Source organism: Mauremys reevesii, linkage group 19 (assembly GCF_016161935.1).
Source record: "Mauremys reevesii isolate NIE-2019 linkage group 19, ASM1616193v1, whole genome shotgun sequence".
NCBI classification, from domain to species: Eukaryota; Metazoa; Chordata; order Testudines; family Geoemydidae; genus Mauremys; species Mauremys reevesii.
In genome coordinates this window covers 23478303-23505844 of record NC_052641.1, presented here as the reverse complement: position 1 = coordinate 23505844, position 27542 = coordinate 23478303, and the positions used below count along the sequence as shown (strand labels likewise).

At 38.0% G+C, this 27542-nt stretch overlaps 1 protein-coding gene across 8 annotated transcripts in view; it reads right to left on the bottom strand.

Annotated features, from left to right (window-relative positions):
• The window catches only part of NEK6 (NIMA related kinase 6), a 248128-nt gene that overhangs the window by 16860 nt on the left and 203726 nt on the right, over positions 1 to 27542 (bottom strand). For all 8 annotated transcript variants that reach the window (XM_039506269.1, XM_039506271.1, XM_039506267.1 and 5 more), the window contains 4 exons: positions 23014 to 23124; positions 17282 to 17390; positions 14255 to 14362; positions 141 to 235 (listed from right to left, as the gene is read on the bottom strand). In XM_039506269.1, coding sequence (XP_039362203.1) covers positions 141 to 235; positions 14255 to 14362; positions 17282 to 17390; positions 23014 to 23124 — 423 coding nt within the window. The remainder of the gene's footprint in view (positions 1 to 140; positions 236 to 14254; positions 14363 to 17281; positions 17391 to 23013; positions 23125 to 27542) is intronic.

The window sequence follows — 27542 nt, the reverse complement described above, 5'->3', positions numbered from 1 at the left end:
TCAAGATAACTAAGATTTTATAGGGTTTCACAGGAATCGGATGTAAACAGGATTGAGCTAAACTGTTTACTTCAATTCATTCCTGTTTTCTTTTATTATGTGCTTGTTTATGCAAAGATGAAAAAGTTAGAGATGCTTACCTCATACAATAAACAGCCCAAAGACCAGATATCAGATTTAAAGTTATAGCCATTTTCATGTATTCTTTCTGGGGACATATAGTATGGAGTTCCCACTGTAACAAAGCAAGCAAAAAAAACAAACAAACAAAAAAAAACAGGAATTATCTTTCTAAAGAGCAACAGAGTTTGATCTATATGAAGTAGAGATGTTTATCTTTGTGAAGAGCAATGGCTCTAGCAAAGTTGGCAAACCACACATTGGAGATAGTTTGTACAATTATGAAATAAGCAATGGTTTCAAAAGACTATGGAAGAAATATTCTTTTTTAGAACCATAATAAGGTCAAAAAAATCAGATAAAGAACAGACAGGCATTACTGTGATAATTTTATCTTTTTTGAACTTTGAGGAAAACAATCTTCTTTTCTACCCTTCTGGGCACTTTTGGAATGTATTGCTTATACAGAACAATGGTAAATGATCACTCTCCACTTGGTTCATTCAACGGCACATGAAGCCGCAAGTTAGATGTCACGAACATTCACTACTAAAACAGGAATCCTGTGACAGGATATCAATTGAATATGTTCACTTGACACACACTGAACCACTGCCTGACAGACCAGCTCCAAATATGATAAGATACCTTTCCTCTAACGAGCTCTTTGAGATCTCAAGAGACCATTTGCTGTAGTGGAGAAACAGTAGTAATAAAGTAGGCATTCAAAAACTTTTCTGAAAGAGCCAGGATGATCTATGAAATTCCAGAATTAAAAACTCTTTTGCGGTTCTCCATCATATTAGGAGCTATGAGCTTTCAACTCTGTTTCCAAAGTTTGTATTTTTTAAAGATAAATCTGCCAGGGCATCTTTGGACAGGAATTTGAAATAATTACTAATAAATCCCTTGTACCAGTGAAACTCATTTTTATCCCAAATCAACTTAGTGAGACTGAAAATACAAGATACCCTGGTATCCTCAGTTACATCCAATAATCCTCGGACACTCCATTTATAAAAAAACATCCAGGGTTCAGTTACTATCTTTTTTTCTTTCTCTGCTTGTCAAACCCTCTGTTAATTGTTCTTTTTCTGATCTTGGCATTCCTATCTAACCTTCTACTAATGACCTTAAAGTGACAAATGTTAAATTGCCTCTCATGTTAAATCCACAATTTCTTTATTCAAAACTCTGGCTGCAAATAAATTGTAGGCTCTTGAGCAGGTGTAAGTCAATGGGCCTTTCAGGTGCTAGGCCATGCAAAATTAAACAGAAACAAGGTCTACAAGTGAGTGTGAACGTTGGAAATGAAAGAGGTGGAAGTGAATTATAACAAGTACTTGTAGCTCAAAGCCCATGCTGTCACACACACACACAGGCTATATCATCTCAGCATTCTCCCTCATACAACCAATGAAACTGCTGCATGCAAAATAGCTGTAGTGGGAGATGGCTGATTGAGTTACCTCTGATATCACAATAGTCTAGGACTCTTGACATAGATACGTCACTATAACTGAAGGCCTGTGCTGTCTCACGGGTGTACTGTAATTCATAAAATCAAAATGGCTGAGAACTTTAAAAACTAGATAGTAACACACTGCAAATCTCAGTGAGGACTGAACCTGGGAATATTCTAAACAAAAAGAGTTCTCAGCCATGCTTGTAGCTTATTCCATCAGTTCACACTGACTCATCAGACATTCTAGGCTGCAGAGTGACAATCCTGGATTCTTATTACACAGATTTTAGTGTGAAGTGCCTTCCTCCTCAACCTTGAGGCATTACTGAAACAAGCTGGGACACATGGTAACTAGTTATTCCAGCTACGGACCAATTACAATCTCTCACATATTTTCAGTTATTGAAATAGCCAATGCATTTCACAAGCCCATAACCTCTAGCTCACATCTTCTATTACTTTCATAACTCACCTGGTTCCCAGGAAGTAACATCTTCCTAATTAGGTGATCATATCTACTTATATTTTGAGTTTGTAAAAACCTTCCCTTGGGCAATTTAGGCCAAATTCATACCTGATTAATTTGACTGCCTTCAATTTGGCCCTGTAAATACAGACTCGCTCCATCAGCCAAGTAATCAGTTTCCAAATAATCTGATTTTGTAAAACTTGAACGTCCTACAACATGAATGGGCGATTTCCTATCATGGGCAAAAGGGGTTCTCATTCACCCCTCGTCCTGTGTGAAGGAACATGGAGCAATCCAAATGTGTGTCTTTCACTAACCCTTCTCTAGCAGAAGCATGGCTACATAGGCATACAGATGCCATGGTCATCCACGGTGAACTCCTAAGGGCACAAATGGGAGAGGTCTGAGTCTTTGGTGCTGAAGGCTCCAGGGTGGATCCCTGCTCATAACAGAGATATCTGTATGTGTACATCGCTACGGTCATTACATTTCCACCCCAGACCTCCATTTTACCTTCCTATCTCTCATACACATTGATTCCCACCCTCCTCTGGGAGCTATGGCTGCAGCATGGACCCCTGCAACCCCAAGGTTTTGATCATCCTTGAGATGTTCATCCATTAGGAAAGTGTTTGTGAATGATGCAGTATGTACCTAACTCCAAACAGCACTCCCAGCTGCTTTCAAGATTCACATGGGTAGCCTCGAACCCAATTCTTCCCCATAATGCGTGGTGAGTCTCGAAGTCTACCAGTGCCAAACCCTAGCCATTTTCATACTGGGCTATTCACAAGGAGTACTTTAATATACTAAACATATTGTCAAAGCAGGAGCTGTCAGATCTGTGTGATTCACATAAAAATAGTAAAATGAAATAAAACCTACTGCATGAATGTGAAATGTATGAGATTATTGGATTAATTCATTACAGTTCTGATAGTCAGAAAATATACTGAGTAACATAGGAAGAAGGACTGCAGTACCTGACTGAATCACTCATTTGGTCCTCCACTCTAGCATTCTGTCTCTGGCAGTGGCCAGTAACCAGTTACCCATATCTCATAATCTTAGCTTGCATTTATAGTTCACTCAAATAAGAAATTACATGAATCTGAGTGAGGTAGGCATCTCTGGTTGGAAATTTAATTTGCACAAATTTAACATAGATACATATTGTGGGAGAGGGAACGTGACTTTCAGAAATTACTACAACTCTCCCTATTACAGCATCGCTTATTAGCCCAGTACTAATATCCAGTCCAGGAATATTCCAACATAGACCTTGACTCAGTTTTGGCCCAATTTAGCTTCCTGTAAAAGGCTGCTGCGCATGGGATAGACTGGAGTCCTCTCATTAGTTACTAAACCTTTTAATGAATTGCATGGAGTGACATAACGGGAGACAACAGAATACTGTGAAAGCCGACGGAGCTCCGACCTCCTATGGATCTCCTTCTATTTGCATGTAAAATGAATACAGTGGGCCAGTTGAGCACTTTACATAATTCCTGTACACTTTGCTGTTTTCTGTAAAAAAAAAATTGCATTGGGTACACATCATTTACACATTTTTTCTGTTTAAAAACATGCAACTGCAGCAGAAGCTCAAAGTTATTTACTCTCTGAAGATCATTGAAGAGTTTTCATAATTCTCCACTGAACACAGATGTATAAGCCATTTCCCCACCTCTGCCTTTTCTCTCTGCTTCTCCTCTTCTCAGATCTGCCAAGAAAATTACAATACTGGAAGGAACCAGAGAGAATGCTGCCCCATTACTGTCTGTAATTAACTGAGTAAATTCCAGAACATGCAATGGTAGAAAAAAAACATGGAGAACATTTATACTCTTATTCCCATAAGTCTCAGTGTGTCAGAATGCTTTGGTGCCACTGGTGGCCTCCAGCCTTAAGTGTTCTTGAAATCGGTTGTTCTGGGTCACTGCATAACAAGCTCATAGTAAATAACAGTGTGTGGGCTTGAAAGTTATGGCCTTGCCTTCCATGTTAGCATGGGTCTGTTTGAAAGGCTTTGTTCAATTTAAAATTGTCGTTTTGAATAATGCCTGAAAGCGACCTTCGATCAAGGCAGAATGACAGTGTTTATAATACGGATGAATGCGTCATATTCCTTATTTGATTTTTGTGCATTAGGCTGTTCCATTATATTAAATAGGTTTGTGGGGCAGCCCATGCCTGAGCTGATTCTATAAACTCTACCTTGCACATTTACCTACCATTACTGTAGTGTTGTCAGCAAATATACGAACAAGCAGGTCTCTGCATTTCAAAAATGATACATTAATTTTTAAATAAGTGTCATGATAAAAGACTGACAAGCCCAATTCTCTTTATGGCCTGTCCAACATTATGTGGGAATCTCCTGTAATGAGCATCTTCTAGAAAACTGCACAAGACTTCCACTTTAATCAGCCAGGGCTCACCAATGCATTACATTAGTCAATTTGACAAGAACAGTCTAATCGGAGACTATTAATCAGAAACTTTCTTTGGCATTTGCCCTGCTGAAAATACCAAATATTGTTCAGATTCAATATTAATCACCAGCTGGTAGAGTAATGCCTCTTAAGTTATAAAGGTCACCGAACTGTAGAGAGGTTTATGACTAAAGTCAGCATCTTCCCATTCCACCTCTGAAAGTCTCTTGAACACTGCCGTACTTGAGTGATCTCAAACCAACGCTTATTCCTTCTATCATAGGTACTGTATTTGCTACAGTTAAACCATCCCACAACACCAGAACACCTCTGGGTCATTTGTAACATCCAAGTGAAGGGGAGGTTGATTCTTCAGCAGGTAGATTATGGGCAGCTAGCCCATTTGTCTCCCACATCTCAAAAATATATGCGAAGGCAGCACTGTAAATGTAAGATTCATATTCCCTCCCTCTCAAATATTCTTTGAGTCAAACAGGGAGTGTGAGATTATGGAAGCCAACTGGGAATAGAAAGATTTAGGTTCTTTTCCCAACTCTGCCACTGAATCGCTTTGGGACAAAAGGTATGTCACTTCTATGCCCTGGATTCCCCCTCTGTAAAACGGGAGTGACAATGCTCAACCATCACTGTAAAGGTAGCATGAGGGGCGTTTTTTGTCATTATTAAAATCATCACTGCTGGCTTCTTGGTTTTAACGTGAGGTTGTTTGTTTGTTTGAACTTTTCGTATGCTGGGTTATATCAGAGTTCTTTCCTGTGCAAATACGATGTATTCAGGGATCAGAGTTCCCTGTGAAACTGTTTCCTGATTCTTCACAACTGAAACAAGGACAAAATCTAATGTATACTGTTAAGGTTCTCCCTCTATTCTTCTCTTGTTCAAAACTCGCTTAAAACTAAGGTATTCAATACTCTCCTGTGGCAATGTTCTCTCACGCAGCCCTCCCATTGCCTTCAGGCAGATTGTCAGACTGAAAAGGGTGCAGAGGGTTTCAAAATATTTTAGAGGTTTATGTGGTTTTGAAAAATATAGGAAATTACAGTATCTACTTGAAATTGGTCAATCAAACTGGCTGTGATATAAACTAAAGGCAATTTGACAAGGAAATACTGAACTGAACTGTGTTTCTGAATCTATCGCTTTGCTTTCTCTCAGCAGGGAACAGAGTTCTGAATATGAAAGAAGAACCTAACAAATTCTGACCTTTATTGTGTCTTTACTGAGTATTCCCAGTTTCAAACCAAGAAATATCAGAGCACAACATGGGCCTCCAAGGGGTAAAACTGATTAAAGCATTCCTTCATTCCAGAGATGTTCCCACTTCTCTCCAAACAAACTTTGCAATGTTTTGAAATACTTGTGGTTTTTGAAACATGCTCATTACATTTGAAAAGGCGAAGACCAGGCCTCAGAAAACTCAGATGCCACACAGGTCTAACTTAGTTTAAGAAATGTTTCAAATAAATAATTTAAAATGTTGAGGATTGTTGCCTTGCCATTGATATGCAAGACACATACTGAAGTGTTATAACCACAGCGTTAGTAAACCACTTTTTAATATGGTTCAAGCACAATATCTATTTAGTACAAATAAAATCAAAGGCCTTAATTCAAAGAGGAAATCAGCACCCACAATGCTCAAGTGACTCATCTCTTAAAATAAGCCTGTAAATTGTTACATAGGAGAATTTACAGTGATACTAAGAAGGAGTCTAGTATTAACATTGCTACATGAGGGTCGAAACGCCAAAACAAAACTTTTCGTACTTTGATGTACGCTTATAGAAAAGAATCTTAATCTTCCTATTGAAAGGCACTGAACTCTTAAACCAGTTCACCTATTCCTAGTTCTTTGTAATCTACTGAAACCTTAAGAAACTATAAACACCCATCAATTGTCTCCTATTCTCAAACATTCAGGATAAGCCTGGTCTGCAATAATGAAAGTGTTCAGTTGAGATTGGATGCACTGCAGCTTCTCCTGTTACAGGAAAAATCCAACAATAGTTTGAGAGACTCAGTCAAGTCAAACTGAGATGGCATTGCACTTTATGTTGCTCTTGCTTTATTCATTCGTTAGTTGTAGAACTACTGCAGGATTGCTGAATTTCTGACACATGAGCATGCTGACTCCATAGCAGAGTCTATGCAGATTCTTACAAGCAAGATAAAGGTGAAAGAATGGTCAAAAGCATGAAACAAGTTTACTCTAAATTCCTTCAAGTATCACCCTGAAGTACAAATTCCATTCCAATAACTTAAAGAAGGATTTGATTGAAATCTTATTTCTACAGCAAGAAGATTACATGCAAATAAGAAAAGGAATTATGAGAGATTAATGCAACAAGTAGATTAGAAAGAGTTGTGATACAACAGACAGTATTCCATTAGGAACAATCCACCTACTGCAAATAATCAAAAATCCTTTTATCTGTTATGTACTCTACTTATACCTATTAGCCTTAACTAGGGTGACCAGATGTCCCGTTTTTAAAGGGACAGTCCCGTTTTTGGGGACTTTTTCTTATATAGGCGCCTCTTACTCCCCACTCCCGTCCCGTTTTTTCACAGTTGCTATCTGGTAACCCTAATCATAACAAGAAATTAACCAACAATTCTTTGATTAGAAGTTTGCATTTTATCCCACAAATACTATATCTACTGCTTATACCAAAAGAACAAACTTTCTCAGAACACTGAAAAGATGGGCATTAAAATTTTAAGCACAGGTTTCCTCTGTCCTGTGTTTCTCAATGAGGCCTGTTTTCTAGTCATTGCAGTTCTAAATGCACCATGAATCTACTTGGAATGGCACACTGGCTTGGCAAGCAGAACAATGAGGACCAGTGTATTTGTGCACCAGATCTTCTCAAGACAAAAGGGGTACTCCCTGGTTGCCCTCTAACAGAGCAGAAAACACAGGAGGAATGTGTGTTCAGCAACCCACACACAGTCTGATCAATGGCTATTTGTGTGTTCTGTTTTGAGAAGGTCTGACACGTATGGTGGTATCCCCAAAAGGAAAATCTGCACTGACACAAGGAAATTTGAGTCTATTTGGCAAAAAAAAAAAAAAGTCAACATATTTTATTTTATTTCAATTTTTTTAAGCAAACCTGCAATTTTGGATTATATCATCAGACACAGGATTTTAATTAATAAAAAAATATGGTAATTAATTTAACAAAAAAGCAGTCAATTTTAACATCGATGGAAATTATCTATAAGCTATTTAATTGTTGTACCGGGTAAATGTTTTGGTGCATTTAAAAAGAAACCAAAACTACATCAATTCAGTGTTGAATTTTTAGTCAATATATGACCATGTTCTGCTGTTTACAATCTTCTCTTAAAACCGTTCTAACTTATGCTGTGGGACCTATTTAACACAGCTTTAAACAAAACACGATAGAATACCATGCACTGATGATTTATTCCTCTTTCTGCTCATCTCACAGAGAAGTTCACAAAAGGAATGATGAAATGTACAACATGGGCTTTACAACGGGGTTTTAAGACAAGTTTAAAGAGCAGCATATGGAAAAGACAGTATGGGAAAACTGCAACTCTGCCCATTCCGGTTACTTGCTGGAAGAAAGCCCTGCAACTCTGAAGCTGCTGTGCACCGTGGGTGGGAAACAACCCAAATCCACTTCTTACATCTGATTTCACTTTTGTTACTGGACAAGAGGAAGCTTTAGGTTAAATTTAATAACTTCTTGTACCTAGCAGTGAAATGGGAGGCAAAGGGGTACCATATGGTACAAAAAGGGGAAATACATAAGCGAAAGGAAAAGATTTTAGATGTAAATATGCATGCACTGCAACAAACAAAAGAATTGGAATATACTTTCATTTGTCGTGAAAATGATTAAGCAATATTTTCTCCAAAGAAATTAATTTTTTTAAAAATCCCACTCACCAGAGACTGTTTCTCTCCATTTTGGGGAAAAAAATCTTAATAAATGGAAGTTTTAATTATATGCATCTCCATTCTCCTTTCCAGCTAAAACCTGGGATTTATCCAGGGAGGGAGAGAGCAATTTCTTTAACTGGGGACAGGATAGAAGGGCAGCACTGCTACCTGGCAATGGCAGCTAATAAAATACCCCTTAGTGAGTAATTCAGCTGCAAGGGTTTGCTTTAAAAATGTGGAAGATTTCAGGTAAAGCACTGAGCAGTGAAGACTGCTCCCTGCAATAACATAGACCTCAAGAACAAGAAATCTCTACAGTGAAAAGAGCAGCAGCATGTGGTACCCTACAAGTTCCCCCAGGTTATTCCTCTAACCATCCAGGAAAAGTCGATTTCACCATTTTATTTGTGGGGTTTACCATTCATCCAATATAATTCCCTTCCTTATTCATACAGGGTGCTGGTTTTACAGCAGTCAGAGCCAAGTGGGACCAGCATGCATCCAACTTTTCTGTTTGTTTGTTCATTTGTTTTTGTAGGTCTGTCTATCAGGAAGTGGGCCTCACTTTCTCTTGTTTTATTAATGCAGACTATGGTGGTGAAACAGGAGCCACAAAATCCAGCCACATAATTTGCCGTGCAGCCTGCTGTTGCTCCAAGCAAGACATTCGCTTGTATCTTGTGAGCTGTGTATGGGCAAATCTTTCATTTTTCTTTCATTACCCCGGCGTGTACTGTCACTTAATTTTTATGTATGCAATCCTTCCTGACAAATATGATCTGCTGCCTGGTAATTCGTTTGACGTTCATTCTGTTCCTTGCTCTAATTATGGCTTCCATTTCTGACACTGAGGCGGCTGCGCTGCCACAGCCAGACAGTACACCTGTCAGACGGGTTGTGGTACTGCCTAATGCCCTTTTATGCCAGTCTGATATTAGGAAATACAAAGAAAGAAAAAAATTAGATGAATATATTTGCATAAGCCCTGTGTTCAATTCATGGGTCAGCAGCCTTAGAAATTATGGTTCAGGGTGGTTGCTAGGGCAACATGGCTACAGGAAGTATCAGATACCACCGACTAGGCCTGTATAAGATCATATATATCTATATCTATCTACCTTAAATATAAATATATATAAAATATCATTCAGACTTACTAAAATGTAAATTTCCAAATGAAAAAACCTTTCTAAACCAGACTCTTTCTTGCTGCTACAAAACTACAAATCTAGCCAATTACAAAAAAACTGCTATTACTCCAAATATTATTTTTCTCCAAACAAAATATCTTTTGAATGTAAGAATGTACTTTTTATTTGGAAACAAGCATCACTGTAAACAGCTCTTTTCCCCCTTGGAAACCTGGATTCCTTTACCTTTTCACACTGGTTTTCATTTTGCTTTCAGGATGCTATTTCTTTGGAGGAAGGGCAGGATCCACAGAGAGGAGCTTTAACTCTTACTACATGCGCTTTCTGAATTAAGAAAGAGGAGCTCTGATAAAGGTCACAAGCCTGGTTTACATGTTCGGTCAGTTTCCAAGCCCCAATTTATTCTTATTAATATAATAAGCACAGCAGTCAAACTAGATAAAATCAAATTATTGGACATGATCATATTTTTGCCTATTCCTGATGATGTGATTTTAACTTACTCTGATGGGGATTTTTTTTCCTCTTATTTATAAATACATTCTAGACTGAAATCTGACAGTAAAATAAAACTCTCTTAATATTTTGAGTAAGTACATTTTAGAAGTACCTTGCTTGCTATTACATCTTTTTATAACAACAAAGGTTCATACATCTTCTCTGTTTTTCTGTGTGCTTAAAAACCTCACTGGTGTATGTGACACGATTACGAAATAAATGTCGATTCAGTGCAGGTAGGAGCAATTTAAGCTAGAGTCTTCTGCGGAATGTGAGAAATGGCACAAATACAAAGTGAAATTATATCAACATCTTGTGTAGTCCAAACTGACCTTGGGAACTAAAGGTAAAGAACTTAAATAGAGCCACTTGCTCTTTAGTGAGATAAGACTCAAGCATTTTTTAACATGTTCATACAGTATAGAGATATAATTGACTAGGAAAAGAAAAGAAGCAATCTCTCTTACATGATCACACCTTTTACTTAAAAAGAGGTGACAGAGGTAAAAATGCTCTGGAATAGTAAACACTTTATGCTCTCAAAAACTAAAATCTTATATCAGTATGATGCAAACCATATAGCCATCTAGAGCTTTATAAATAATGCACAGTAACAAAGTTTACATGAAAAATCAAATTTTATATACAGTCCCTTTATATTAAGAAAAAACATTCATGCTGTTTATCATCTTGCATACGCTAGAAAGGTATATTATTCAAACAGAGGAACTGTTTGAAAAAGTTGGAATCACACCACTCTCATTGGGGAAATAAGGGAATAAACAGAAGTGTGTGATTACAGTGATATTTAAGGATGTTTGTTGGGTAATGAGAACAAGTGTACATTTGTCATAGGTTTTTGAAAATTCCTACTGCATCTCTTACTGTCTGATTTTTAATAGGGCTGCCTTTTATAACAGGTAATTATAGTTTGCTTTGCTAATTTTATATCCATTTCTATTTGTTTTCATCATTCTAATATCTTTGTAATAACACAGTAAATTAATTTTCCACAATTGATATGAAGTATCGGTGTTTGAAATAAGTACTGGATGAGATAAAGCACTTATCAGATACTTGTATATTAACTGTCACATGGTATCCATGCAACAATTTATATTTTAGTGCAGAAGGTATTTCATTAATAATGTACAACAATTAATTATGCTCTAAATTTCCAATTCCCTCTCACTGTGAGGGTAAAAAAAAATATCCTGTATAGAAGTTCTATCTATCTACCTACATAGGTATTGTGGCCCTCATTACTATCTATCTCAGCACTTTCTAAACCAGTGTCACAAAAACATCTACTGAAGAAATCAGAGAAGTAAGAAAAATGCAGTGAAATCCTACAATGGTACTAAATACAACTCTCCCACTTACTATTTCAATGCATTAACATGAACGGCTATGTGCGTAACACTAGTACACAAATGACATCTGCACTACACTGGGACTTTACTTTCCACTCACCAAGCGTATTGTATGCTGTAAGTGTATGCCACTCTAATTCACAGTAAACTGCTTGGGGCAGAGTCTTCCGTTACAATCTGTACAGCACACCAAACACTGACAGTGCTAAAATAAATTGTGTGTGTGTAGTTTAATTAGCTACATATACATATTACAGTCATCTACATACAAACATCAGTACACACAAACTAGGTCATCACACACTTTCTGTTAAATAAAATAGTGTGTGTTGTGGATTTCATCTCATCCTAAATCTGGATCAGCTTGGATCCTTTTAGGCTTAGTTTTCATGCTACAGTAGCAAACCCTTAATGCCTTGTTAAAGGAAGTAATTAGAAATGTTTCTGAAATACTTCCAAAGGGAATGGATACTCAAAACCTGGTTTGCTACAGAGGTGAGAGGTTTTAGGTACACCTCTACCTCGATATAACGCTGCCCCTGGGAGCCAAAAAATCTTACCGCATTATAGGTAAAACTGTGTTATATTGAACTTGCTTTGATCTGCCAGAGTGCGCAGCCCCACCCCACCAAGCGCTACTTTACCGCGCTATATCCGAATTCGTGTTATATCGGGTCGCGTTATATCGGGGTAGAGGTGTACTATCAAGTAAAACAACCTAACTCTCGTAAGTAGAAGATACCACCAGGTATCAATGGCCAATGTTCTCTCCTGAAAACTTATAATAAGACAAAGAGAAGCCTAAATGACCATAGTGCACTTTGCATCTTGTGCCTTCCATTGACCATGCTGCTGAGCTCAAAGCACTTTAACCCTTTACCTGTTTTTCAAATAATGAGCCTGATGGTAAGAGACTGAAACCCACTATTGCTATTCTTGTATGAAAAAGAATAAAAATTGTAGTTTCTTCTGCTGCATCTGTGGAACTCTGAACACTCCTCATCTAACTACACACATATACGCACCTGCCCACTCATTTTCAGGGTTCAATTCCATTTTAAAAGATCCAATTAAGGGCTAATATTAGCCACTTAGCTACAATTCAAACTACTGCCCAGAGAACATTAACACGGTAATTCTGTCAATGATCAACTTAGCCAAACCTTCAATATAGTATCACGTCCAGAGCATGATCAGGATTCTTATTTGTCAAGCAAGCCAGATAACTGGTCTATTTTCTTAGCCAAGCTAACAGAGCAAGATCCTTTCTTCTTCCCTCCCCTTTTGACTACAAATGCACTGAATCACCAAAATGGGAAAGAAAGAACAATTAACCCTCTCTCACTGAAGCCAATGCTGCTCCATAACTTATCTAACTGGAATAACAGTAATGGTGGTTGAGCCAGAGAGACTGCAGATTCATGTCTCTGAAAAAACCCAACCAAAAGAGTTTGTTGGGCAAATAGCAGAATATTGATTTCGTGTCCTTTATAGAAGCTTGAATATTCAGCACTGTAAGCTCTTTGGGGCAGGAAGCAGGTTGTCGTACATATAGTAACTATCTAGCACACTGTAAGCACTGCTGGAAACAAACAAACAGTAGTTATACAGACACTACTGCAACTATATCCTAAAACTACAAATCTTAGAGCACTATGCTGTCTAAGTATGGATCTATATATCCCAACTGCAGTGTCAACCCGTGTGGAGATCAGGAGCCTACAGAAAACCTCCCTACAAAGCAAACTTTGTTCATTTTAGGCTGATGAAAGGTGCCAGACTGACCGCCCTGGAGACAGAATGTATATTTATTTCCTAAGAGATACAAAAGAACTGCCATTGCCAGACACTGAAATCTTACACTTGCTCTCCTCTACCATTGCCTGACCACTAGACGGTCACAGTGCTGTTAAAATCTGTCCAGTAGATGTATCAAATTAGATACCACACATCCCACCTCCCCATTGCTGGGGATGAAGGCTTACAGTGATATCATTCCTGAAGACAGAAAGGTCAAAAGTACTTCTGCAGGTGCCACTAGGAGTATTATGAAACAAACCACCACACAAAGACAGCGGGTGATTTTGAAAGATGTGTAAAACTGCACAGCAGAAAACTTTAAACCAAGCTGCTGTTGAGCAGGTTCATGGGAAGTGTTTAGAAAACACAACTTCACTTGAAATTCAGCTCAGGTCTAAGAGCTTTATGTTGCTCTGAGCTGTTATGGTGGTTGTTTGAGAAAAGGTCCTTGTTTGGAACTGGTGAACTGCAAGGGTTTCTGTGGAAATGTGCTTTTACACACTTCCCATTCCCAGACAGCAATTGCAATGGCATCCTGGAGGGAGCCAGGGCTGATCAAACATTACCAAAAGAAGTTGGTGGTGTAACAGTTGATATCAGCACAAAAAACAAATTAAGGAAAGGGAGAAGGTATCTTGGATCTCATTGTTTATTAATCCTCTAAATACAGTGCATCACACACTCAGATGTGCTATTTAGATAAAGAAAGATGCCTATGACAACCTAGTCACATATCAGAAACCATTATACTTACCACGGTGAACAACGTTGCAGAAAAAAAATGTCATGGAGAGTTTTAATTAAAACAATTAAAAAAAACTATTTAAAATTTGCATAAAGAAACTCAATATATATAAACAGCACTTAAAACTTGTATCATAGAAAACATGTCAGAGGTACCCGCTAAACCAAGCTGTGTCACATTAAGAGGACAGATATCATTTTGTTTGAACTTCACAGTTATACACTGTGTAAAGGTGTTTAATGGCTAGAAATGCCATCTTACCTAAGGAATGTGCTGCAGTGGTTTTAGAACTAAAAAAGCGACCTAATCCAAGATCTCCCAGCTTCACCACTCCTGTGGCTGTTATAAACACGTTGGCTGGTTTTATGTCTGCAAGAAGGGACAAGGAGAAGGTCAAAGCCACAAAAGGTTATCTGTTGTAATACTGCAATAGAAACATAGCCTGGAGCCTCTTCTGCACAAAAGAGAGACTCAATCAGAACCACGTTTCTGCACAGCTTTGATAAGCTGAATCTTTTAAGACTTCAAGTTACATAAAAAAACCCAAGTATACTTCTCAGTGCAGCAGAAATATTAGCAAGGGAAAAGTTGTAGGAAAACAGCATAACAAAAGAGGTAACCTCTCTCACTCACTGAAATCAAAGAAATATTTAAGTCCAGCTTCCCTTTGGAAATGTCAAATTTACACAGAGAACTATTTATTATGGTTAACTTTCCCCTTATATCAAAGGTTGATCTACATGTCTAAAACTGATCCACATTTTGTGAATGGGACAGTAATTTATATAGAAGTTTTATATTTTTTGTATCAGGCTTAAGATACAAATTTGCAAACTGTATGTTAGCAATACGTTTGTTCTGCTGGAAGAGCTGGTCTTGTGGTTAAGTTAGAGGGGGGGCTAGGTTAACTGGATTCTATTTTCAGTTCTGACTTCTGTCATAAATGGCCACTCAAGGGCCCAACAAAACTGGTTGCTTAATAGAGGGATGGCCCTCCTAATGAAGGTGGAGCCATGTTACACTCAGTACATTTTGAGGATACGAGCTGGAAGTCACCTAATTAGGATGGGCTTGTACATGGTTCATTCTTCCACTCACTCCCTTTGATTGCCAACTTGCTCACTGAATATCAGTCCCCTGGTAAGTAACAAATGTGTTTGTAAGATACATTAACATGATTTTTTTGTGTCTCTTTCACAATGAAATGCACTGCAATGGGTTGGAACTAGCTTGTGAATAGAACATGCAGTTACAAGCATGCAAGTAACATGCCAAGCAAGGGTCCACTTCAGTAGCCTAACTTAATAATTTTTTCATTTTTAAAAATGACTGATTGTTTAAATGTTGATTAATAGGTTTTTAAGGCCAGAAGGAACCACTGTGATAATTTAGTCGGACCTCCTGCATGACACAGGCCATAGGATTTCCATACGTATAATTCCTGCTTCAAGTCCAATAGCTGTGGTAAACAAGAGCATATCTTTTAGAAAAACAACTAAGCTTGATTTAAAAATTTCAAGTCATGGAGTGATCTTTCCATTCTAAAATACTGCATGTTCATTACATCACCATATACAGATCTGGATATGAGACTGATCCAGAGCCAACAAAAGTCCATGGGGTTCTTTCTATTGACTCCAAAAGGGTTCAGCTCAGGCATTAGCACATTGACTCCTGCTGAGACTCTCGTACAATGAAACAAATGTTATAATCTGAATGCAGAATGTTTCCACCACATGGATTACATTGTCTTCAACATCCTAACGTCTTATAAAGGAAAAATAATGCAAGCCCCCTGCAGTGCCTCATACCTACGTTGAATCAAAGATGGCTTCCAGAGCTAGGACAAGAAGATACAAAACTCTGCAGAGAGAGTGTTGCATGAGGCAACTATTTTGGGGAAACTCAAAGAAATCATAAGCCAACGGTGCGCTACCACAATGCATTTTTAATCTGAAATGTCTGATGGGTGACTGTTCAAGTCCAACATTTGAGGCAAAGATCATTCTAAACTGGAACAGCAGGTTCTAATCAGGGAGAGGGTGGGAACTTGAGGGGGGAGGGTTATGTTTTTAAGGATGTCTCGGACAGCTTTCCCTCATCTCCCCTTCCACCCTTACCAAAAAAAAAAAAAATTGCACAATTTAGCTTTACACTAGTCTAACAACCTAAAAGCAAAGCAGGAAAGCTCTGAATTGCCTTCACACTTCACTCTAACCCTTCCCTCATCTTTGTAATGAAAATGAACTGCAAAATGTCAATGGGGGAAGAGGGAGAGGGCCCTCTTCAGAAAAACAACTAAAAACTTGGAATATAACGTAGCTAGCCCACCCAGCACATATGCATCTCATTCAGAAAGCAGAGCTCTCACTCTGCCCAACACATCCTGTCTGACAGGCCACCACAGAGGGCTTTATACAGAATATTTTTTCCGCTTATAAGAGAGTCAAAGTAAGTGAAGCTCAGTTTCCCCAAGCTAAACCCCAAGTCATGGTGTGCACTAGTGAATCCTCTTTCCCCCTGAATTATAGTAGACTTGTGTACATGACAGACTACTATCATTTATTGTAGTCTAAATCAGCATACCTGGAAGGCTGCAAGAGGTGACTACGTAGGAGCGGAATTTCAGTTCTCTCTTTGCTGGCGAATTGAGTGACGCATTCGCCACTTGTAAAGGGAATGGAATTAATGAGCAGCAGAGATTGGTATTTGCTCCTTTGTGGTGCATTTGCACTTCCTGGGTCAAGTCCTTCACAAAACATTTCATTTGTACTATAAGGGGAAAAGTAATTTTTGGATAGAGCCCAAAGTGATGAAAAGTTCTAAGATAAGAGCTAGAAAAATAATTAATGAACATTGAGAATGGGGTATAAAAAAGTTTGGAACGTATTTATATTAATATTCCCAAATCCGCTTATGAGACAGAAAAACTCCCCTGAACTCTCTCTAAGGTTGTACTAAATATAATTAAGACTATTTCTTAGTGGTCACTGCATCCACTAGTCTCAGCATTTTACTTCTGACACGTTTGTAATGGCAGGTTTGACACTTCTAGTTAATATCAGTGTCTGGAATAGAAAGCAGCTCATCTTCATAATACTATACTCACTTCGGACTGAATCCTCTAACAATGAGGCAAAAGACACGAGGAGAAATCCATCTTGCAAGCACCAGTCTATCTCTAAACATGCATTGGCTGAACATCAGCATAATTGTTTTTGAATGTGGGCGCTTACTAATTGGAACATTATATTATTATTCAGTGAAAAGAGACTGAATTAATGTTACCTCTGTGCATCACCCTGCGGGAGTGCATGTGTTCAACTGCACTGCATAACTGCACAAAATATTTCCACACCGTCCTTTCCGGGATTAACCGTTTCTGCTTTTTAAAATACTGTGGAAGGAAATAAATAAAAGATCAGTGAAGAAGCAACATATCTGTCTGACTCCTGGACTCACGTTAGTCAGTTGTCGACTGCTCATGTCCACCAGATCAATAGCGGCATGGCTCATCTTCTGATTAGCATTTAACTCCTTCTGTGTGTATGTAAACTTCAATACAATTCACTAATTAACAACCACTACGAAAAATATGCTTAAATAGGTTTGACATTTTTGAATGGACACCAATTATAATTAGCATTAATCTCCTTAATTACCTTGCAAAACATATTTAATGCCTCAAAACAACAAATGTCTGCAGTATTCTGCCTTAAGTAACAAAGGATTTTTTTTAAAACCAACATCTTGTAGATGTTCATCATTGATGTACAGTCTATTAACAAAGAAAATAAATTTCTCAATTTTCTTCCCCCGGCTGCCCAAAACTACCATGGGATCAACTGGGTATCCCCAATTCTGATGTAATAATATAACCCTAAGAGTTCACACGTAGACATAACCTTTGGGAAAGCCAAACTGCCTCAAAGCAAAAATAAAAACAGATTACAGGGAAGCAAAAATGGAGATTGTAAGATCTTTGGGATAAAGACTGTCCTATTACAGCTTTGTACAGCACATAGTACAATGGAGTCCCAATCCTTTGGGCCTCTGAGCATTGCTAGAACACACACAAATTAATAATCATAATCATCACCACCACATACCACAGCCATAAACTGTCTGTACTTCTCTGGAGTAGTTTCATGTGCTATTCCCCAAGATGTAAATAAAGCAAGGCACTGAGTTATCACCAGTATAATCCAGGGCAGACACTGCTGAAATAGCCTCGCTAACCACGCACCTCACCCTCTACATCTTTTCTCGAAACTCACTGCTTTGAATTACCTTCCCACTGCTGGCCAGTACTTGACTCTCTTTCGTGACCTTCACTCCAGACACTAAACCAATTCTTTATTTATACATTTACAGAACCAATAAGATGCATATAAATCCCAGTTGTTTAATGTTTGTTATTGTCATCCTTTGCCATGTAAGGTATAATTTAGAATACAGTGATCTCCTCTGGACAGGCACCTGTGATTTTTTTGATAAGGTGTTGTGCACCCTTATGATGCTCTACCATTATATTTGTTTTATACCATACAACTAAGAATTTTCACTAAAAATCTTAAGAGGAGGAATAAAGGTGCTAGATTGGTTGCAAGATGCCCATCTTGTATTTGTCCCTCTTGATACAGACAGCTGATGCCTGTTGTGACATTCAGCATTTTATATGAAAGTTATCTGAATCAAATAATGGCAAAAATTTATCTTGCAGATCAGCTGTGAAAAGGTGTAACTGTGCAATTTGCCAAAAGGCAAACCTGACAGCTTGCAGCAGTTTGAAACCAAAACCTAAGAGCAGAGTGCAGCAGAACTGCAGAGGATGATGGATAAAGTGTTATTTACACCATAATATTAGCTTAATTCTCATTAAAGTATTTAAGTGAAGATATGTTAGACCACAAGTGGTAATTTTCTAAATGTCATGTCCAATAAGATTTGCCTGACATTTACCAGAAAGCCAAAATTCTCCAGTGGGTTATACAGCAACACTCTGTTACATCAGCTTTATAACAGCTCATAAATAATGCAGGCGACAGGGACATGACAAAGACAGTCCCTGTTTTTATCACTCTCACACCTTCAGAGTGTTGTTATTGCTGTTCCTACCGCCTCCCTGAAGCATAAGACTAACATACGTCTAAACAGGAGGGATTGGGGGGGGGGGGGAGAGGAAGGGGGATCAAACAACTTTATCCATTAATATTTGGATTCTATTTAAGCACTACAAAATTCAGTTCCTTTTGTTTCAGTACAGGGACCTGGTTCAGTATAATATTCTGGCCTGAGGATTTTCTCAATAAGATCACTAAGCAGAGCTGGTTCTAGCTTTTTGCTCAAGTGGTGTTTGCTATCCCAAGAAAGAGACAACCAGAGTTCTTCCCCTAGTCTATGACGGTGCAGGCTGGTAATCATGACGATCCTAATGCCAACTACACTGTCATGTAAATAGACTTCCATTTTTCATCCTTGTTTGCATTTAATTTTTGCATACATCAAAATTCTATCTAAAGGTTTGTCACAAATGAAAACACACTATTTGTATCATGAGGAGGCGGGGCGAGAATCAATGCCCCTTTCCTTTTACTGGTATTTTGGGAAACAGGCAAGTCCATAAAGTATTTACTAGTTATAGCATCACAGTCTTGTCCAAGTTATCAAACTAAGGGCAGATCTGCACTACTGTGTTAGTCGATGTAACTTATCATCACTCAGAGGTGTGAAAAAGACTCCCCCTTGAGCAACGCAAATCACAATGACCTAAGCGCTGGCCACACCAGAGCGCTCTCCTGTCGGCACAGAGTGTCTTCACCAGACTCGCTACAGCGGCGCAGCTGCATTGGGGCAACTGTGCCAATGTAGCGCTTCTAGTGTAGACCTGCCCTTAGAATCACCAAAATTAATTTTTAGAGAAAGACACCCAACTGGAAGTAAAAAATATTAAAAGCTGAAATTATCAATCCTGAATGGTACATTTGTGTTTATTACATTTATGAAAAGCTCATTTAAGCCAAAATGTGAAATTTCTTCATCAGATACAATAATATTTTAAAATTGTGTAAGCACTACTTTTTTCAACTAAGCAAACTCTACTCAAAGTTTTACACAGCAGCATGGTCACTACCCCAAACACTTGCTTTCAGAATGGTTCTTTTCTTTCTTCAAATCTTTAAATGCAAGTACTGAAAAGCCTCTGATAAACTTTGATGTTTTCTGGGGTCTCTCGGGAGAAGGAGCAACATGCAGTAAACAGCAACAATGGCAATGTTAAAAGTATATGCAAGATGAAACAATCATGAGCTCCCGTCAAGGGCCTGACTTCCTCCCTGCTCTCTGGAGGTTAGCATATTCAGGAAGTAATATCTCCCTTAGCACAGGTCATTGCATTAAACCGTCTTCAGCATTAGAGGTATGCTAGCTGCTAGCGTTACCATCCACATATACTTTGAGTCACCACCATCAGCGAATTCAGGTTTATAGATGTTAACAGCATTAACTTTTTGGGGATAAAAGCAATGACTGAAAAGTTTAGGCCGTCCCCCCAAAACTCTCTACCATAGGTCTATTTCCAGCTCCCACTCCCCTTGATGAAGCAAATTCCTTCTCTGAAATGGAGATTTTCACTGACACTGTAAATGTAGCCACTAACTATGGGCTAAGTGGCTAACTTGTTTGACAGCCTTTGGCCTGGTGCCTCATAGCTGAGCTGACAGAGAAAACAAATCTGTTAATCAGGTATTTTAGCTGTGACAACAAGGAGGAGATGAACTTTCCGAAATGTTCATTTATGATAATTACAGAATAATGATGGCAAAAACAGGTAAAATATGGAGAGAAGGTTAAGAGTGCTAACAAACATGATATACCACATCTGTTCTCACAGGGGATGTATGTCTAAAGATTAACATGTCAAAGAAAATACAAAAGCAGGTGATAACAGCTTAACTAAAGCTGGTTCCAACAATACAAGTATTCCTAAGAGCTACATCAGAGAAAAGAAAGCACTTGAAAATTTTCTCAATCCTAAATCCCTGTTGTGAAGGAAAGTCAATATACTTTTTGAAATGTCTTAAATGTAGCAGACAAGCTATGTGGCTAGTTACCCTACAATAATTAAACGTGCCTCTCCATCACAGACCGGGTAAACCAACCTTGCAATATTATACATACCCACTTGCTATGAGTAAATACTGTTTTTTGACAAAACATTTGTTCTTTTTTCATTATCTGCCCTCATGGTAAAGGGTAGGTTTTTTGAATGGGCTTGTAAATTTTTAAGCAAGTTTTGCAAGGCTTGCATGTCTTAGGGCAGAATCCAGGTCAACACTGATGTTGTTTAGAATTAGAATGGATGAGGAAATAGATCTGCAAGGCTACAGCGTAGAGAACCCCAGTTCTCGTAGGGCATTCAAAACTCCTAAATTCCCGGGGGACAGGGCAAGCCCATCTTCCTTCATAAAACAACTATGGAAACAAAGGTCAGAGAGAGGTAGCTCAGGAAGGGGAAAAGGAGCAAAAGCTCAACAGGCGGAGCAAAAGAACATGAAAAAAGCAGAGAGAGACAGTTAAAGAGAAAGCTGATTTGAGAGAAGTGGGGGAAAAAAACCTTAAGAATATTCAAGATCATGGGACTAGAATAAACTATACCAAGAATGCAGAAAAGAGCAAACCAGCACTAATGGAGGAGTAAGATTCATAGCCTAATGAAATTCTTGTAAGTTCAAAACATACTTGTGCCTTCCCCAGTAGGGCACCAATGCAATACAATACAGATTGGGAGAGGAGGAGAAATGCAGAATAAGACAGACTGGGAGATTCTACCAATCAGAAGAGGCCAAAGATTATAAACATTCTCAGAAGAAAGATGTCTATTCAGAAAGATCACAAGGGGTGACAGTAAGTGCAGGACAAACTTCAGACACACTAAAAGAACCTATACATTCTTAACCAGTTTTCGTATTCCATGCTCTAATGAAAAGCCCAAAGACAATAATGGGATAAACATGGTAAATGGATGATGAACTAATATGTTAGATCCCTGTGAAAAATTGAGTGGGGTCATGGGACTCTGTATAAAACTTCCAAGTAAGAAGCCTTTAGGGAATTGTGTCTGATCCCAAAAGGAATTTCCCCTCTTAAAAATCTTTTTTCCCCTCTTGCCAAACACACCAGGTTCACCTCTCCTCCTTCCCTTTCTTTTTGTTCTGTGTACACAGAGGTAGAGAGAGAAGGAAGACAACATCAAATATGCTAGCTTTGCATTTTGTTCCACAGCCAGTAAAGGCTGGTGATAATTCTGGTGTGTTCCAAGAGTAAATTCTGAAGACATGCACTAGACTCAGAGAAAGCACCATCTCCCATGCTCACAAAGTACATAACATAAAGGTAATATTGCAGACTGGAAGGACATGTATCCTGACTTTTTGTTTTTTTTTTGGTGCTCTCCATAATAAGTCTCTGAAGTTACATCGGCTAGAATAAAAATTACAAACGTCATCAGTCCTCATGCTCCTAATTTAAAAAATAAAAAAGCATGAGAACTGTCCGGATCCCGTTCCCCCTTTCCTTTCTGTCGTATTTTCATTTTACTTATTTAAAGAATTATCAAATGAACAAATCACATTTCAAGTTTCCATAAGATTTTCAGGCTTAAAATGATTCCTCATATTTTTTAATCAGAATTGGAAATCACTTTTACTTATTCTCTAAAATTCTAGTGAGCATCCATTCCAACACCACTCATTCACAATACTTTTATATAGTTTTTCTATATTTCCTGGTATTATGTCATTTTGTACAGTTTATTCTTTGGTTTGTTTTTGTTTTCAATTAGGAAATAGTTCTGGCTTTGAGCTTGTTGAAATTTTCATTGAAATGACCTCCTACATGTAAGCAAGCAAGCGGGGAATCGGGACCCAAGTTTCTAGTACAGATCTGCTTGTATCTGTCCCCTGAACTTCCAGAATAAATGTGACACCCCTATTTTGCCTCAAGAATTGGTGTGTCCTTACCTTAATCATCTGAGAGAGATCACCTGCATCTGCCAGTTCCAGGACAATGTTCAGTTCATTGTCTTCAATAAAAGAATCCAAATACTTAATTATATTGGGGTGGTTCAGTTGCTGCAGGCAGAGAGAGAGAGAGGGCGTGCAAAGTGAATGTACATTACATGAAAGGTATTTCAGTAATAATGACTCAAAATATACTGCCCATCAGTGTTCATTCCCGTAATTGTTCCACAACAGTGTCTTTAACAGAAGACAAGGCTATGGCATTTGTTGTGTGTCCATATACACATAAGGATGTGTGGTGAAACGCAATTCAGATTATATCTCACATGCGTACCAGGCAAAAGAGAAAACCAAGCTGTCTTTTGTAAGGAGCAATTAGTTCCATACTTGAAGTCAAATGGTCTATTCTGTTCTGTTCAGATAATCAGGGTTTAAAATCATGATCTTGGGAGAAACTTGCTCTGAGCTACAATTAGTAGGATTTCTTTTTTTTTTTAAATTAATATCAAGCCCCACCACACTACTAAGATGTCTGTTATAGTAAAGCTTCAAGTCCCCATTCAGGATCAGTGTACCATCTTGCTAGGTGCTTTACAAACATATAGGCAGACATTGTCCCTGCCGCCAAAAAATACGAAGGGCAGGGGAAGGTCTACAACGGGGATAGTTAACAGGTAGACCGCAGCCCACATCCGGATCGCCAGACACTTTTGAATGGACCCCAAAATCTTTTTATTTACTTATCTTTCTTTTTTTTATTATTATTATTCTTTATTTATTTTCTCTGGAGTCTTGACCTTGACCAAAAATTTGGACCTTGCCAAAAAAATAACTGACTACCCCTGGACTACACCATACAGATTACATACTGCTCGTTAGTTCTGGCTTTTTCTTTTAAAGCTGTGTTTATGGCTAAATCTTGATTAATTTAAAAAACAAAATTTGAACAATGCCTCTATATTTTTGCATTTAATCCTAGCTTTTTTCTGTTGATTTATAATTAACACTAGAATATGGAAACTCTTGCCTTTTTCTAATGTTTGTTATATTTTACCATACCCTTCCCTTTTTCTATTTGTTAAAAAATATTTTTAATCCTTGCCTATTATTTTGGTGTATTTAACCTATACAATTATTTTAAAAATTTTAACCCTTACCATTTTCAAAATATATTCAATCCTAGTCTTTTCATTTATTTACAAATTATTTATGCTTCTTTAGTAACCCTGGCCATTTTTAAAGTGTATATCTAATCCCAGTTTTATTTATTAATATTAAAAAAATTAAGTCTTGCCCTTTTTAATTTAACCCTAGGCTTTTACTATGTTTGTATTTACTCAGAGCCTTTTCTATTTAATAAGGATTAAAAACAATTTTGTAATGTGCAGCTCTTTTTCAGAAGAGACAGTAAAACAACTGCAGATTTAAACAATTATTATTTAGTTCAGGGGGGGCAAAAAGAGCAACTTGGATCCCATTTCAGACCTTTTTGCCTATACAGGATATTGAATAAACCTAGTGAAATATTAATTTTGCCACAAGTAGTTAAAGGTTTGCTATGATCACTACAGATCAAGGTGCTGAACCTACAAACACTTGTGCAGGTGCCCACCTTTATCCATGTGAGCACTACCACTGACTTGAGTGATGCCAATTACCATTAACACCATTTCGGGTTAAATGTGCGGCTAGATGGAGCTACTATGTGAACCATTTGTCCTGTAGCACTGCTTCCAAAAGACAACAAAATCTAGTTTCCACATTACCCCAGCCCTATTCATCAGGCCCAGCACAAGGAAGCCACCATACTGTTCCATGTGCAGTATTATTAATGAGGAAGTGTATATTGCCTGAGACACTGATTCCGCTGAGTTTCATCTGGAAATTATTCTTTAAATACAGTTAATCCTGCCTTAGCATGGGGGGCTAGACTAGATGACTTCCAGAGGTCCCTTCCAGCCCTACATTTATATGATTCTACTTACCATTCCCTAAATGTCTTGAAAGAATATCACTTGCCTGTATTCCATTTCTATTGCAGGACAACAATGAATTTCAGGAGTATTCCCATCATTTGCCACCTTATGGTAGACAAGCTCACCATCTATTCTGTGTAGGTGTGCGCTTTGGCTTTTTTTTTGGGGGGGGGGGGTTATAACTGTTAATCCAGATTTCACTGATTTAAATAGCTTTTGTTTTTTATAAAGTGCAGCATGAGAGGACTTGTACACTAATATATACTATAAAATATTTCTCTCTTGTTTTCTGGTCTTGTTATGCATTATTTCCTGGACTAAATTAAGAAACAAAACATATTAAAATTTGTTTTAATATTTTAATGTCTGATTCTCCTAACAAAACTGACAACTGTAATTACTTGGAACATACTGTATGTATCTTGATTTCTGTAGTCTCTCTCTTTGCCTCTTTCTGAATTGCATTTCTCTATTTTGTAAGCCTAAAGTCCAATAAAATAAATTTAAAAAATAAAAAATGGGCATTTCATCCAGCAGACAGTAGTGACTCCTGTGTGTCTATTTCATGGGTTACTGAGCCGACAGAAACACTGTTATAACCCACCATGTTAATCACTCTGCTCTGCATGCACATTAGGCGATAGATTCTCCTTTGCAATGCCTGGACACTAACTCACATTAGTGTTAATGGGATTCATGTGTAGGCATCAAGAGAAGAATATTCCCACAAGGCTGAACTTAAAAAAAACCAGTCAAGACATTTCAACTGAATATTTAAAAAAACGTCTTCCTTCAGGTGTGCTGATCTACTGCCCTTCCAGCCAAAGAGGTTCAGATGTTCCCTGCAGACATTGCTCTCCACTCAATACTGGTGTTAGGTGCATCCTCTGCAGGCTTCCCAGGACCTGCCAGGTTTGCCTGTGAACTTGCCTCCCAGTAGTGTCTGATGGCTCAGCAAGCTTGGCACATGAATTCTCTCCAAGCAACCCATGTCCTAGTCTTTTGATTAATACCTTAAAACTTTTTTTTTTTTAAATATGTCTATGTTGAGATTAACTTCTACCCTTGTGGGTGGATCTCCCATGACTCCCCCTTTTCACCTCTGTTGCCAGCAGCAGGAACTGAATACCAACCCCTCTAGAATCTGTTAAAGCTGTTCCCATAGAGCTAACCAGACAAGTTCCCTACTCCACTACCCAGCACGTCAGACCAGACCAGCCACCAACACATGGAAATTGGATAGAGGGATTTTTATTTTTTTTTAAATCTTGACACCTTATTCCCCACACCTGTGAACCCCACCACCCCAGAACAGCCATTGAAGTCACACTGGTTTTATAAGAGACTTGACTGAAGCGAAGATCCTGCCCTCCTCTCCACCCCCCGTACTCCCAACGCTTGTGCATGCACGTGGCAGGGAAGCGATGCGGGAGGTTACTTGACATTTCTAATCTTTTGACAGAAGGAAACTGCATAACCTTAATTCTCACCAATCTTTAAATGCACAAACAGCACAAAATGCCCTAGCTCAGGTTATTGACATTTTCTCATTTCTTTAATGCAACCTAAAAGTTTGATGGCAGTTAATGCCTGATGTGTATGCACAGCAACGCTGTCAGCAAGAGGCATGCAGAAGAGCAAGTCATCTCCAAATGAGCGAGCACGTTGGCTCCCTGCTGCTGATTACAGCCATATTACTGAGTCGTTTTACCTCCCTTTTTTTTTTTACTAGGCTGGTTTTTGATGGGGTATTCTATTTTTTGCTGTTCCAGTGAAGTTTTTATTACCTCCCAAATGCGAAAGTTTTTCCAAGTAATCTACTAAGCACAAAACAACATTTATTTCTGTAGCCATACAGGAATTTTGGATCAAAAGAAAGCAGAGGCAAAGCATCATTTTGACACAGATTCACTACAGCAAGCCTGTCCAATTCCTTCAACAACAAAAAATGTATGGAGTCTAACTTGATATATTAAAAAATTGGGTAAATTGTTTTAATTTGCAGTTTACACAGAAATTATTCTAGACTTTGGAGTGAGGCAGTAACTTAGCGTACAACAGTAGATATCATGGGACAAAATTCACAAATATAAGTATCCAAACTGATTACTTGGCTAAGCTCCAGATAAAACATTACAGTTTGACATTTATTGTATTAATAGACCCACTAGTAGTACACTGTCTTGATTTGGACTTAGCACATGTTTAAGTAGTTTGCTGAATCCATTACCCTTAGACACTTGAAACTTTTTATTTAAGATAAAAGGAACTATTGCCTTTCTCAAAACTAATATAATAGTTAAAGGACAGAATTTATTCATTTTTACATAATATTGTTATATTGGGAGCTGGGGTGTTCACATGGATATTGTGTGTTAAGTTACTCATTTACAAAATAGTACTGACTTTGTTGAAATGTATGGCACACTAATCTAATGAAAACAATTATGCTCAGTTTTTGTTAAAAATGGAAAAAAGTTTAAAAGAAAAAATTCCAGATAAATTCTTTATGCCATGCCAAGGGAGATCACATCTTCTGCAACACAAACTGGA